Source organism: Sebastes umbrosus, chromosome 23, assembly GCF_015220745.1.
Source record: "Sebastes umbrosus isolate fSebUmb1 chromosome 23, fSebUmb1.pri, whole genome shotgun sequence".
NCBI classification, from domain to species: domain Eukaryota; kingdom Metazoa; phylum Chordata; class Actinopteri; order Perciformes; family Sebastidae; genus Sebastes; species Sebastes umbrosus.
Genome location: NC_051291.1, coordinates 626,147 through 642,856, shown reverse-complemented (window position 1 = coordinate 642,856; position 16,710 = coordinate 626,147). Strand labels below are relative to the sequence as shown.

Genomic DNA, 16,710 nt, shown 5'->3' with positions numbered 1-16,710 from the left:
CAGGTACTGCATTTAGCATAAAACAATATGCTCCAATCATAACATGGCAAACTGCAGCCCAACAGACAACAACAGCTGTCAGTGTGTCAGTGTGCTGACTTGACTATGACTTGCCCCAAACTGCATGTGATTATCATAAAGTGGGCATGTCTGTAAAGGGGAGACTCGTGGGTACCCATAGAACCCATTTACATTCACTGATCTGGAGGTCAGAGGTCAAGGGACCCCTTTGAACATGGACATGACAGTTTTTCCTCGTCAAAATTTAGCGTAAGTTTGGAGCGTTATTTAACATCCTTCATGACCAGCTAGTCTGACATGGTTGGTACCGATGGATTCATCAGGTTTATAGTTTTATATAAAACCATTATCTCCACTCTAGCCTTAAAACTGAGCCGCTACAACCTAAAAATCACAAGTTGTGTCACTATGTTAAAGACATTAGTGGCGTTAAAATGAATTTGCATTAACGTGTTATTATCACATTAACTCTGAGAGCCCTGATGTCTAGTAAAGCTCACAAAACCTGCAGGACAAAGGACAGTAGGAACTGTGCTGCAATAAGTGCTACCTGCTACCCGTGTCTTCATTTTGACCAACAACACGAGGATAACCTGGTCGGTTATCACCAACACCGTTAAGTGACAAAGGCAAAATGATGTAGTGAGTACGTCAGAGGTCTGTGCTCACCTTGGAAGCTCCCGACTGACAGGTAGAGCCAGGTGAGCGCCGGGATGAAGAGCAGGGCGAGAGAGGCCGCCAGGAACTTCCTGCGCCCACGACACATTCCCAGCATCCTCTGGACCGAAGCGAATGGAAAGAGAGGTAAAGTGACCTCTATGTGGGTAGCAGCTGTTGTCCAGGCTGATTCATGGCACTGGAGGAGAGGAGGGGGGGAGGAGAAGGAACAGCCACGTTAGAGAAGGAGCAGTCTTCACATCCTGTAATGGACGGGTTTACAAATACATCTGAACCTCCTGCACCAAAAGATTACTCAAGATGCTGTAGTACTGTTAATCTGTATTCATTCTAGGCTTTAATAAAGTACATCATTCTTTATAAAGCAAGACAACATCGGGCTTGTCTTGAACATCGCTTTCCTAACTTTGTAAAACAAAATGTGACAAATGAATACACAGATATGCATTTACTGAATTGTAATTAATGAACAGGACTTACAGTTCAAGTATAAACATTTACAATGCAGCAACAAATGAGTCAAAACTTCAACCGGAATTAAAATCCCAGTTTATATAATGTATATTGAAATGAACAGATCGGCCCCGTTGTCACCGATAACCCGATCCAGCTATTCAAGCTATTTACATCCCTAAAGCAAAGTGAAACAGACGCAGGACTATCACCCAGCGGACCGCCGTTTGTGTCTTAAGTCAACGTTGAGTTCATTCACTTTACTAACACCTGTTACGTAACAAACGTACTTATTTGACCAAAACCACAGTGTTGATGTTAATAATTAACCCTTTAACCGACATTAAGCATTTTAACTGATTAACGCTATCGGTTAAAACGGTTAAGAGAAATGTTAATAATGAATTAAAAAGCTGAGAAAAGCCCACCTTAAGCGGCGTTACAGATACAGGAAGTTGGCTCCCGTCTATAGCTCGCTGTAGCCTCGTAGACACACACACACTGTTTGTCGGCCAATCGCTATCGTTAATCCGGGCAGACACACAGCTGACAACCTGCTGAACTAAACTAAATGTGCGTTGGAGACTTTTACTGGGAAAGTGGCTGCATGTCCGCGACACTACACGCAGCATCGGAGCTGCTAAGTTAACGCTCCCGGATGGTGAACTGGAGACTCCGTTGTGTGTTGTGCTCATACACTGCAGCCGGCGCACCGCTGCACGCGAAGCACAAATCCTGTCGGTTAACGGTTAATAATCGGTTAACGAGGGTCGGTTATCGGTTAAGAACATTTTTCAAAATTAGCATCCCTAGTTGCAAGTCTATTTTGAAAAGACAGTATGCATGTGACCCTGACATGTCCAAAACTGACGCTGTAGACGGATAACCTAGAGCGTCATAGTTTAAAGCGTTGGGTGACCAAGTGATGGGAGTGAGAACGTGTTGTGTGGTCGGCTTCTTCCTCTAGCACATTTACAAATTTCACATTTGCACCTATAAGGTTTTGGGCTGCAAATTTTAGCTGAAAAAAAGTAAGAAAAAGGTGAAAAAATAGCCAGTGGAACTCTGACCTCGGATTACACAAAACACATTTGGGGTTAGACATGACCAATCAGACGGAGCCAACTTATCGAGCTCAATAAATCAGTCATATAGAATTTAAATTAGATAAACAGGAAGCAGTTCAACGTTCTTCTATCTGCCAGTTTGAAGAGTCATGTTGCTTTAATCAGGCAGTTACATCCTAATCTGACCGATGACCTAAACTAATCTGTCAATTGTCCGGTGTGACGACGGGGGCGGAGAGTATAGAAGTCTCATTATATGATATTAGTCCAAATCCTTTTTCCGTTACATCCACATTTTGTCCAATTACCCCGTTGACCTCAGTCGATTTTTAATCTTCACCAGACTGCCCAGGGATGAAACATAATACCTCTGGCTGACTCTGTGGAGGCTGGCACGTACACAAAACCAGAATGCTAATTATCATAGTGCCACCCAGTAGAAAGGGAGCGGATTTTTAAAAAAAAAGGATTTCAAGCCCTCTTCCCAGAGCTTTCTGAATCTCCAGGGTTTTTGTTTTTTTATTGTGGCCTGGCCGATGTGAAGAGCTCCGAGAGAGACAGGGTTAAATGAGGCTAAAGGAGATTAAACAAGTCTCTCTTGACGACGCCCACTGCTTTGATAGGAGGACTATGAATCCTTTCAGAGGCTCCTCGGCCTTTGACCCCTGTGTGATATTAGCTCTCTCTACTAGATACCATGATTTACATTGCAAATGCTGCACTGAGACGTTTATTACCATATTCAAGTGAGGCGTCCTGCCACTGAGTGAAGCAGTTGGATGAAGGGATGAAGGGATGAAGGGATGAAAGGATGAAGGGATGAAGGGGAGAAGGCATTAGAGTAGGAGCTCAGATTGAAGGAAATGTTTGTTATCAGCTTCCTTGTTAAAATAAGACATGGTACTACGACAGAGTCCGGCAGGGCAGCAATAGAGAGAGACAGACGACGAGACAACTGTACTGTACATTGAAACTATATGCATGCACAACGACATTAACTAAGACCTGGTGGACATTCAGTCCTCTGTCTGTCCACCCAAAGGCCTCTGTCTGTTCCGATGTGTCTGCTGGCAGCAGCCTCCTCTCTGACCTGCAGCTCTGACAGATGGACATCATGTGTTTGTTGCATATTCTTCTCTGATCTAGAAGGTTTTCCAAAGTTGAAGTTCATTATTGGGGCAGCTGATAAACAGTTGTGATGACTTGCAGTGGCAAAGAAGTCTAAGATTTTAACTGTCAAATGTAACACGTTAATAACACTTTTGTTTTTAACGCCACTCATTTCTATAACGCATTAACACAACGTGTGATTTTTAGGTTGTAGCGGCTCAGTTTTAAAGCAAGACTGAAGATCCTGGTATCATAGTAAACTAGAGAACCTGATGAATCCATCGGTACCAACCATGTCACACTAGCTGGTCATGAAGGAGGTTAAATAACGCTCCAAACTTACACTACATTTTGGCGAGGAAAAACTGTCATGGCCATTTTGAAAGGGGTCCCTTGACCTCTGACCTCCAGATATGTGAATGTAAATGGGTTCTATGGGTACCCACGAGTCTCCCCTTTACAGACATGCCCACTTTATGATAATCACATGCAGTTTGGGGCAAGTCATAGTCAAATCAGCACACTGACACACTGACAGCTGTTGTTGCCTGTTGGGCTGCAGTTTGCCATGTTATGATTGGAGCATATTGTTTTATGCTAAATGCAGTTCCTGTGAGGGTTTCTGGATCAATATCTGTCATTGATTTGTGTTGTTAACTGATTTATAATAATAAATATATACATACATTTACATAAAGCAGCATATTTGTCCACTCCCATGTTGATAAGAGGATTAAATACTGGACTAATCTCCCTTTAAGGTTCATTGTGAATGGATGAAATTCAATTATTGCAATTAGAAGTGAAAATCCACCCCATGGTGGCTTGTTTACGTCTGCCTTCAACCAGAAATGGTCTATATTATTCCTCCACTAACCAAGCCACTCCCTCAGACTGTTCAACAAGTGCCTCCCTTCCCTCCAGCGGGCCCAGCGGTACAGCCCGGGCCTCCAGCAGCGTGGGGTCGGATCCCAGCGAGGCGAAGCTCTGCTCCTGGCCGGAGGAGGAGCCGCTGCTGCTGCCGGGCGCGGAGCTCTCCACCTCAGGTCGCGATTACAAGCATTAACAGATATAGAGAAGCAGCCAGTCTTCTCACCGATGGTCTAGTTTACTCATGTAGGTCATACAGAGGCATCAGTAACCAGTTAAATGTTCCTCACAGTAACTTTGCACCATAAAAGTGCCAATCCTCCCTAAAACTCACAGTCATTTATAATCTGAGAAGGAGATGAGTTACGAATCACATCCAATCTTTTTCCAATGTTGCTCAGTTCAAACAGTAATGTGATATCCATAACCTGGCATCAGATTTACAGTCATTGCTATAAGATGTCAATGGCGAGCCTTCCCTCGTGGCCCAACAACAAGTTAATAGAAAATGGAATTTTATATCCACAGCTCGATAGCAGGTCGCTGTGTGTTGGCACTAAAAGTGATGAGCGATGATTACGGGAGCGGCGGTTTATTGGTAGAAAAAGGCCACGGGGAAACACGCCGAGAGAGCGTGATTGAATTGTTCTGAGTGAAGGACGGCGCTGCGGCGGAGCTGGGAACGCCTCAAAGATGCTGGTGATTTACAGAGGTTAGATATAGAACTGGCTCTGACAGATGTTTTCATTTCATCCCAAAAAGAAACTAGTGATGGAAAACGGTACCGAACATCAACAGTGTGCTGCTATACTTCAATAACCCACAGCCCTCTGTCCGTCTCCCACAGGGGTTTCAGGTTCATACTTGTGTTTTGGGTTTCTACTAGAACATGTTCACATGGGTCGTCTTATTTCACAGTTTATGTGTTGGTAGGAAAAGGCACTGACCGTCCCCTTTAAGGTCTCACGATGACATCGTAAGCCAGTTTCATTAACTAATCAAGACCATGAGAAGCAGTTGAAAAGACAGAAGGGACCCGTCTTTCCCTCAGCTGAATAGAACAGCATGTGTATTACAGCCACGCCGAAGACGAAGACGAGCCTCCGTTCAGAGGAGGCCAGCAGAGACGAGAGGCTCTCTCTCTCTCTCTCTCTCTCTCTCGACATGATCATCAAGAGTGGCCACAGGTCAAAACAATCCACATTCTCCTGACAGGAGTACAGAGTGTACTGAGGACTAACCGGCTGCTGCCTCACCGACAGAGAGGAGAATATATTGATTGTGAAGAGGGGGAGTCGTCTTCCATTTCATTACGTTACCTGGCTTAGCTGAACACTCATTAGTATTCTGTTGTAGTACAGAGGGACATGAGCTCTGCCATGCAAAGGAGGCTCTACGATATGTATGTCATTGGAGCTTTAGAAGCACATAAAGGCACTTAGTGAGGAAAATTCTGAGAAATCCTCGGCAGCAAGGTGGAGCGTTCAGTAGCTGCTGCTTCTCATGTAAATCAGCTCACCGTGCTGAGGAGGTCTACCTGGGAGCCCATTTCTGATGCAGTAATACCATTTCACGTTACCTCAAACACAAATAGACACCTCGAGTCATGATGAGTAGAGGGATCATTTAGAAGGAAGCTAAAATCTGTGATCCCTGCTCAACCCAGCGTGTCGTGGTTTACCCCAAACTGTTGTCTTCTAAGGATGATTCAGGAATTAAAGGATGAACTGTGATATTGTTAAAGTTCATGTCAATGTTCATTTGACATTTTGGAAAATTCTCTTTATTGTTATCATGATAAAAATGGACAAAACTACAAAAATAAGACAAACCAGAATGACCCTTTAAATCACTCCTTCCACCTTTCGAGGTTCAATTCGGGGTACGTGGAGCTCCCGTCACCATGGAGACCAATCTATTCTCTAAGAGTGCACTCAAAAAGAAATTGTTTGGAACCACTTTGAGCTCCGTGTGTCCTCTACGTCCGCCCTAAGTCTCAGAAAAAGGTTTCCCTTTAATCGGCGTACGGGCGTAAACCTCTCTCATAGCCATGACAGACGATTCCCTGAGTCGAGTGGTTGGTTATCACTCAGTGATCTTCCAGCTATACGCTTGTTATTTTGGCTCCTATCCATATAAAGGCAGCGCTACGCGTTCATACAGCAGCTCTGAAGAGAACCACTGTTGGTAGTCGGGAGGGACACGGGCCTTTAGTGGCCCATATGAAGCAATTAATCACAGCCAGCTCTGAGCTGGAGGCTGAGCAGAGGAAAGAGAACACATCCTGCTGAAACATTCATCTTCATGGGGTGTTTTTTAGTAGCACCGTTAGTACAGGCAACCTTACAACTCCAACACTTTTATACCGCTGGTTGGTTATTTGAATTTTACAGAATACTTAAAAGAGAAAATTCAGCTTATTTCAAAAATAAATGACCCAAGTTGTTTCCAAAATCACTCGCTTGTTCCAAACATAATGAACATCCAATAGTTTACTCTTCAGTGAGCAAGAATCTGGAACTCTGGATAGAGCCGATATCAGATTTTCACTACGCGATTATCATGGACAAAATGATTACAACAACAACATGCCGATATCAAGATATTCATTGAAAATCATCAATCATCAATCATCATTGATGATGGCTGACCTACAACAACAAAAACTCTCTTTGCATTAGTCTGGTTTCTCTGGTTGGTAATATGTGAAGAGGACTTTAATAACAAGATTAAAATCATCACAGAGTCATATTCTTTATGTGGCAGTACTGCACCCCCCCCCTAAACCCACCAATCCACCTTAAAACACATCCAGTACCACGGGGAGAGAAGTAGGGCACGGGACTAAAAACAGAAATGGTGTCATCAGTGTCTTTCCCCTGGAAGCTGAGGACCGTCACAGTGGAGGACCGTCACAGTGGAGGACCGTCACAGTGGAGGATCGTCACAGTGGAAGACTGTCACAGTGAATACAGCTTCTAAACATAAAGGTCAACCAGATCAATCATCCAACTCTTTAATAGGACTGTTTTCTCACTCCCGATCTGATCCTAAGCATTCGTATCAAGGCCGATCCAGGCATATTTAAAGGATCTGTATTGGCTAAAACCTGATCCAATCCTTTCTTTACTGAACACCGCTGTGTTTCTTTACTGTGTTCTGACCACAACAGCCTGCCGGAGTCGCAGCCAGCCGGTGCACTAGTGTGCAGCATTTCACTGCATATATGCATGAAATTACAGCGCGTGAACGGGGAAAAATATTATAGCTATATATAAGATGTGTGTCAGATTAAGTAGCTACAGCTGTTATTTCAACGTGTGGCATACAGGCGATGTATCTTCTGCTGCTGCATGTACTGTATATAGAATCATTTTTAGAGATTGTTTTGGTGGCAGCAGGTTGGCCAAAAGAGGTGTTAGAAGATGTTACAGTGGGGGGGTTGATAGGATTTAAATATTCCTCTGCTCTGCTTTTACAATATTATGTTAGAGCAGGGTCTCACACTTTTCAGTCTCACGCTCTCACTCCACCAAGATAAACCTCGAGCCAAATCACACCACCACCGACGCCAACGTCCCTTTTAAAAATGCAATAAGACAACAACACAACTTCTACAAGTGGATCGCAAAGAGAAAACGTAACTCACCACTGACTTTTAAATCACGTTAAGAATGCATCTAATACACAATAATGAGCTATTTCTGAAGAACATATGCACTGTGTGTATATACTGTATCTGGCAACGTACAGTTTGGTTATGCGGTGCAGCGTGGCACGGCATGTACACATGAAATTCAGCCAAGTCATCAAAATCTGACTCCAGCCAAAGTTGGCAACCCGGTCTGTATTAGACATTCGACTGTGAGCAGAACCAATCGTCTTCTCAACTAAAAATGTTCTGGATTCATGGGGAAAATAAGCACCACTAGTATTCCTGATCTCTTCTGTCAGATGATATCAAGCTACGTGTTACAAAGCAACATAAGCACACACAGATGGATGTTTCCATTCTGTTTGTAAAGCCTCTCCCCTGCCTCCTCCGCTAAAGACAAACTGTTTTATCAAGGCAAACATCCCGTTGGTTTCTCTGCTCCCTGGAGACGTCGTGTACACGTACTGGAGCTTTGTGGTTTGGTACAAACATTAAAAACAAGTCCTAACAACCTTTTTGTTTCAATTCAAACATTAGTGATAATTACCCTCCTGGTATCATTTCCCTTATATGTTGGTCACAAAACAACAGTGTAATGTAAGCCAATCCAATCACTGTCCAACAACACAATGTACCACAGCTCCAAAGATACCAGAGCTGAATCAACACCCGTCAGGACTAAATAGAGCCGGGCTGCGGTCGAATAGTCCTTCTTCTCTCAGGAAGGTTCCTAACGGAGTGAAAGGACCTGGAAATATCTCAGTAGCAGCCGTGAAGAGAGCTGTTTTAATTCTCTAAATGTTAATGCTTCGTCCACACTGGGAACGTCAGGAGAGTGTGGCGGCTGCGTCGCGTGGCGGCTGCGTCGCGTGGCGGCTGCGTCGCGTGGCGGCTGCGTGATTAACGAATCAGGTGTTCACACTAGCTGCGTGTCTATTGCGTTTTTGCTGCTGCTGCTGTCAGCCCTTTCTGTCTACATAGTTTGCTTTTAATGGCCATTTCATTTCATTTTAAATGTCATTTATATTTACTTTAGACAGAGAAAGGTTAAGAAACGTGTGGTAATTACTAAATAATAGTAATAATCCACAATTAAAACTCCGTACTATATTCATTCATGGAGCTCTCCAAGTCACTGCATGTTCTACAACACTGTTCTGCAAATATTTCAGAATAAAAGCCTTGTGTAAACAAATGAAGGAATTCTGTCCATAGAAAAAATGCTTGAGGGCTTTTATTTCTAAATGAAAGCAGGAAGTGTTGATTTAAAAATACGTCTTTACTTTTTTTTTATCTCCGTAACATTTTCTACAGATAGAGACACGTAAACTGTAGTAATGTAGCTGATATGATGTCAATAGATCACCTTCCCTGTCTGTTGTTGCTGTGAACCGCGCCGCTTGCGGTAATAAAAGACCTCGAATCTCTAGAAGAGACGCAGAATGCCGTCCCACAATTCCTTGCAGCCGCAACTTTTAAAGCGGCGCACCATTCTGCCGTTCATGCAGAGAAACGATCTTGCATATTATTTTCATACAGTCATACACTAATTGGGATTCATGTTGATAAATATGAGTGGACAGTGACAACCATTTGGTTTCACTTTATTTCTATTTATTTATTTATTAATGTCGAGCAAGTAACAAATAAGTAAAAAACAAAACAAATAGAATGAACAGTAAACATATAGCAAACAAATAATCAACATAAATAAATATCTTTATTCACCATAACTAAAAAAATAACTCAGTATTTATCATATAAACTTTGTGGTAGCCTGTAAGTTATTCCTTTTTTATTTCTGGTCCATCCTCGGTAATGAAGTGATGTTTTTCACCGGTTGTCCTCGTTATGTCAGATAATCCTTTATTATGTGTTGATGTAAAGTGTTCCAGCAGCAGGAGGACCTGTGGTATCTCTGTTTAACACACCGCGCCTTTTGTAGTCCATCTTCACAACATTGTAGTTTCACCACGTCACTAACATCCGCCGCCGTCGCATCATAATGACGGAGTCTAGTGAAAGAGCAGTGGGATTCTCTCAACACCGCGGTTGTCTTTTTCTAAGTCTTTCTGAATTCTCCTTCACACCTTTCCTTGACCTCATGACGTTTTTCACATTAGGACGTCATTTTTTGACCGCATCCCTGGTCTTATTCCTTATTCCTGGGTTATACGCTGTCCAGCACTCATGAAATCAGGGATCTGCTGTAGCCTTATGTCTTCAGGGAGTCAACACTCAGAGACCAGCATGTCAACCTACCACGACTAAAAAAGGTTTCAGTCTTTTAAACAGGACACAATATGTGTACCAACCAATGATGTGAACCAAACAGAAAGGAAAGAACATACCAGTGTGTGTCACCTCTAGCACACAAGCAGAATATACTGTACATAAGTAGTGAAACAAGTCGATCAGAGACCGGCACGAAGCTCCAGAGGTCCACAGCTGGGTGTCAGCTGGGCGTAATGGTTTTCTCTAGACGTCCGACTGGGTCAATATCCAGCCTCCTCTGTAGAAATCAATAGCACATGCCCTTGGCAGTGACAAACTTCACGCCAAAGTAGCAGCAGAGGATCTGTGGAAGACGCCTGACATGAAACGTTTCAAACGTCACATGTTGCTGCACGAGACTCTGAAATATGGATAATAAGCTCTCACTGGACGGCATCTGCTCACATGAGTGAGCTCCGTCAGCTACACGAAGCCAACATCCAACATATCTGCACTGGCACAAGCAGCCGATGACCGGCGTCTGAGCGGTAAGCAGACACGTTTAGATTGTTTTCACAGTGTTATCTAAAATCTACTGATCACAACTCCACAGAGACACCGAGACGCAGCACAGCGGCAACTCAGAGAGGAATATTTAGACAATTAGATAGAATCTGATTCAATCAATGAGAAATAATGAATAACCAATTACATCTATAATCAGCGAGTACGCCGCTGAAGCATTCTTTGTTTACTCAATAAATAAACAGTCGTGATGAAGAAATATTAAGGTTTAGTGGCATTTCACTGGCAGACTAATTACTGCATTAGTACTCTGAAGCAATCAGGAAAAATTACTTTTGGAAAGCAGTACAACTGTTCCAGCACTCCCTGTAGACTGCAGCAATGTCTAAGTGTTGTGGACGTACAGTTTGAAGATATGGCAAAAATATCTTATCACCATTTATTTTCATGCAGGTTTTAAATGGACTGTTTGTAAGAATCATAAATGTGTTGTTAACAGCTTCACCTGTGTCCGTTAAGTCAACTAAAGTCAGCGTCCTGTTGCTGGCGCTTGTGCTCGCTCTACATAGACATGAAGGAGCATCACTCAACACAGTGAGGAGACACACGTCAGCTAAAAGCACAATATCACTCTATATTTCAGCTGCTTGGCGAGTTATAGCCACAAATGTGTTTAGTGAGGTCACCTTAGTGACCTTTGACCGCCAAAATCTAATCAGTTCATCCTCACGTCGAAGTGCGAAAAATTCCCTCCAGGCTGAGATATTGTCCAGACGCCCAGACGGACGGACGGACAACCCCAAAACATGATAGAAGGGGAAAAATTGACATTAGATGGAGTCTACTGTAAAGAGGTTTGCTGTTCTGCAAAGTACGAACATTCAACAGGAATTCTGATTGGGTAAGACTTTTGCATAAATCCCATCCCATAATGAACATTGGTGGAACCTGCAACCTACAATAACCGATGAATGATGTGGTTTTCAAAGCAGTTCCAATGTCCCATAAATACTCATTCAAACAGGTTTTTATTTCATATGTGTGCACATGTTGTTTAGAAACGAGAGAGACATGAGTTGTGCATGTTTAACACCCAGCAGACTCCACTCACAACAACTCTAACATGCGTGTTAACCGTAATAAGCCCAGGCAGAGCACCGAGGGTCACGCACCATGTGAACTGGGCTGTAGCTGGCTGGCTGATCGCGGTGCAGCTCTCCGTTACCCTTCTGTCCAAATTCAAAATGATCTTAATTTGTTTATCCACCATGTGGCTCGCTAAATATCCCAGATGCCTCACGTCCTACATTTGCATTCTGCTTTTAATCACATTCATCACCACTCATTGCTATTAAAATGACTGTCTTTATCAGTTAGATCCAGCAGACAACACCGAGCCACATGGGAGTCAACTTCTGCCACATCAGGCTATTTCAACGTTTCCTTTTGTCTCCTGAAAGTGTGACATAATGAAATTCATTCACCCCGGTACCGAGCAGCCTCACTGGGCTGACTTATTGGAGGGTTGCTGGGCATCTAAGAGAGAGATGATCACACGGAAGAAATGACTCCGTGAGTCGGGGTGGGGAATAACATTTCCACATACAGCATTTTGCATCACAATGGGTGTCACTGGTTCTAACCTTGCAGCAGATAGGCTGCTCTCCACGGCTGGATAACAAGTGTTTGTCTCCTTATTCCAGAACACATAGAACGTCTCCTGTTGTACAAAAACAAGTAATGTCGCTCAGTAAATGACACCTTCGATTCATCAATCAATCAATACACAGGTAGAAGACGATAACATGCTTCCACATTAACACAGATAACGTTACGTTTTTAATATAAACTAGAATTACCAACTCGTGGTTGTATGCCTCCGCCAACCGGTTCACAACCAGTTTACATCCACGTCCGTCCAAAAATGAGTATACCAATTCTTCAGTTATGGCTTAAAACATGTGACCTTTGACCACCAAATTCTAATCAGTTCATCCTCGAGTCCAAGCGGACGATCGTGCCAAATGTGAAGAAATTCCCTCCAGGCTTTCTTGAGACTATCAAGTTCACGAGACGGACATTCGTATTTTCCTGTTCGGTCCGACAACACCTTTCATTTTGCATTTCAAAGGGGCCTGAAAATAGTCTCAACGTTTTCCATTTATTAAATTAACGATTAGTTTTGGATTCTGAATCAAATCATCAAACCAAGAATCCAAAGAAAAAAATTCCCACTAGGGATGTTAATGATTAACCGTTTAACCGTTAACCGGCATTAAGCATTTTAACCGATTAACGCTATCGGTTAAAAGAAATATTAATAATGAACTCAAAAGCTGAGCGGCTCAGAGGAGCGGTCAACGAGGGTCGGTTATCGGTTAAGACAATTTTTCAGAATTAGCATCCCTAACTCCCACATCTAATTTTGAACTCAAACAAAGATGAAGCCGTTAAACTGTTTTCATGTATGGAAGAATAAATACTGTCATCCTCACATCGGTGTCCATTAAGTAAATGTCCCTTAATGTCTGTATTCAGACATGACAGGACGAAGGGGACAGGGAAGAGGCCCGATGCTTTCACAACATTTGGCAGTCGGTCAGTAAAAGGGAGCAGTGGCACTGATTAAAAGTAATGACATCAAGTCGGGCTGTCGAGGAATCAAATTATTATCCGAGGAGTCTGCTGCATGTTGTCCGCTGACGGAGGGAGAAACAGGAAAACAGCACGGCAGGCTACAAAGTTATACGAGTGTAACCTCGTCTCCTGATCCTGACCTAACCACATCTGTAATGGAAACAGAGCAGGCTGATGGAAAAGGAGGGCAGAGCGAGGCAGAGCGAGGCAGAGCAGACGCGTGGTCCGTTTCTTTAACCTCGTTTCTGCTCGTTGCTCTGAGCTGAGCGAAGTCAACTTCCGTTCCCACCAACAGAACGCCACAAGTCGTCGGTACGGGAGCATCTTAGGTTCACAGAGAACAGTCTAATGGTACGTGTCCACAGGGGTGCTTTTATCGCGTGGGGACGCAACGCTTCCCAACATTGGACGCTTGGTGGGCTGTCACTAGACACAGGCTGTCCCCGCCTGATTGGACGAACACTTCGTTGGCTGCTGCTCCCAGCTTTCAAACCGGAAACAGTCTGGAGGCTCGTTTGAAAACTTTCTTCTCTTATTTCACGTAAATAGTTCACTGAAATGTGTTTCTGAAAACATTTGAGGTGAGAAATAATCCATGCAGTTGATGAATCTGTCTTTATTTTAGATCAACAGCCTTTATTTTAAAAGATTCTCGGGAGTTTGGAGAGGCGGCGAGTCGCGTCGGACGCCCGTGATTTACATAAAGTAGACGAGCCCTCAACTATATGCAAGTGAGGAGCGGGCGTTGCGACGCTCCGTTTCTCGAATACAGTAAAATCTTGAATTCAAACTGTTGAGCCTCGTCACTTCTCCGTACGTCTCCTTCACGGGTGTGTCACATTTAGAGAGGATCCTTTCATTTAGCACCAACAGTGGATAGTGACAGCTGGCTCATACAGTACACTGCTCATTATACCAGAATCACTGCCTCGTGGTTGCACGCCTCCGCAAACCAGTCAGGTTGCAGTTTACATCCATGTCTGTCCGAAAATGTCATCACGTCATCATTTTATCCTGTGCATGTTTGTGCCAAATTTGCAGGAATTGCCTCCATGCATTCCTGAGATATTGTACAGACGTACAGACGTACAGACGGACGGACGGTCGACTACCCCTAAACATAACAGGAGGGGAAAAACTGACATTAGATGGTGTCGACAGTAAAGAGGTTTGCTGTCGGTATGCATGAGCAAAAGAGAGAAAATCATAGACAGGTCTGAGCTCAGCCTCTCTCTCTCTCTCTCTCTCTCTCTATATATATATATATATATATATATCCAGCTGATAGACAGTTAACTTGCTGTTGCATGAAACAGACAGTGTCGGTGGTAAGCAGCCATGTAACCAGCCTCTGAATTACTCCACATGACCGCCCACTGAGGCTGGAAAGAAAAAGGGCCAGTCCATTCAGTCTGAATGTCAGAGGTTATTTGGACAGCATCTCTTCAGGGCAGTGAACAGTCACCCCCCACCTCACCGCCACCGCCACCGCCTCTCTACATCTGGGAAACACTGCTCAACAATCACACAGTTACATTCTCCTCCACTCTTCACTACATCACTCTAACACTGCAATGTGATGACTAGTTCTAGTTTGAGTATTGAGTGTGGATATGGACAGGATGCATGGTTTCCTAATGCTGAATCCAGTGTTAATATAAATAGCATCAGTGCAAATTAGCTGGTATGAATAATGTGAAAATAATGTCAGAAACTGAAGTTATGCTCAAATTCAATGTTACCCGGTTAGCGTAAAATCATTTGAAAATATCCGGATCCCTATCTGCTCAGTTAAAGGCATAGATGATCAGACTGCAGGAACATGACATGGTTGTATTCTGTGCATGCCTCTTGTTTTAAATGAAATGCCTGGAGTGGCCTCATGGGAATCTGTTGGTGCTATAAATTGAGTGAGGGACATGTTATCACACAGTTCCAATTAACTCCAGTGAATGACCCGTTTATCATTATGTCTTCAGAGTGGTAGCATTGGATCAGCATACAGTATATGAAGAGACAACATATGCAGTCTGAGGATATTGATTTCACCAAATTTTAGTGAAGCCCAAAGACAGAGTTATTCATTTTGCACGTCATACTGCAATACACCAGATCTGTTATGAATATCCTATTAATAGTCCAGCATGACTGGTGGATCTCACCTGGCTGTCTGTTAGGGCTGTGTTGGCAAGAATCTGACCCTGCAGGGGTTTATTTCACAACAATGACCAGCTCGCTGTACATTATCCCGCTTATTACACGGCTACTAACTGAAGAAATCAATATTTTGACATAAAAACGGTCCTCCAGAGTCCGACATCTGAGCTGCGCCCATAGCAACGGTCTGTTATACATAGCAACGGTCTGCTATACGTAGCAACGGTCTGTTATACATAGCAACGGTCTGTAATACAGAAATTACAGACCGCAGAACGCCGTGATTGACCAATCAGAATCGAGTATTCGACACAGCCGTGTAATAAATTGCGATACAGTAAGCAAGGCGATATATTGTGATTTATTTAAATCTAATTTTAGTCATAGTATAAAGAACACAACACCATATGCATAAAATCTGAGTTAAAGTTACTTTTTTTTATGCAAGTGCGATCTGCATTTGGATTTATCAGCGTCACTGTAACATCCAACATCCTAGCACTACTTTGAGAGGACACATACACTGAGAGGCGCAGATCTTTGCAAATGAAATAAAGTATTGACGGAGTTAATCTTTGCACATAAACCATTAATTAAAAATCAATACAGCAATTTTGAGAATCTATACAGTATCACAAAACATAATATTGCGATATTCAGTATTTTCTTCCACCTGTACTGTCTGTAGAGGTCAATAACACGGCAGTAACTGTTTCAGAGTCTCAGAGTCTTATCTCCAGCGGAGGGGCATTAACTTCCACAATATCTCCAGTGATTACATCGTGATGAGTGCATCACCTGAAATGTGTGCTGTTTAATGCCGCCGGGCCTGAATGGGCAAATCAATGAAGCAGTGGACAGAACAGGCTTGTTTGCTGTTCCACCATACATCCCCCCCGAGAGTCGGCCTCCACGCTCATTAATGAAGACAAACAGACATAATGCTGATACACTACTGTATGTATCCGGGGACAGGTGGAGGAATTGATTGTCTTCTGATTGTCTAAAGGTTACTGACTCAACAGGTGCAAGTGTCTATATTTCAATGCTTAAAGGGTAACTATGGTATTTTCCAACATGGACCCTATTCTCCCATGTTTTGTGCTGCAGGAATGAGTCCTAAAATACGGAAATGAGGTAGCATTTTAGCACTTCCTGTTCCCTCCTCTGGAAGTCAACGGGTTTTTAGTTAGTTCAAAGTCACTTAAATCCCCTTTCTTCCCCATTCTGATGCTCGGTTTGAACTTCAGCAAGTCGTCTTCACCACGTCTAGATGACGTTATGCATTGAGTTGCTGCCATGTGATTGGCTGATTAGCTATTT

General features: G+C 43.2%; 1 protein-coding gene across 1 annotated transcript in view; it reads right to left on the bottom strand.

The window, feature by feature from the left end:
• Positions 1-16,710, bottom strand: part of large1 (LARGE xylosyl- and glucuronyltransferase 1) — a 66,049-nt gene that overhangs the window by 45,015 nt on the left and 4,324 nt on the right. The window contains exon 2 of the mRNA XM_037760764.1: positions 691-877. Coding sequence (XP_037616692.1) covers positions 691-796 — 106 coding nt within the window. The 5' untranslated portion in view covers positions 797-877. The remainder of the gene's footprint in view (positions 1-690; positions 878-16,710) is intronic.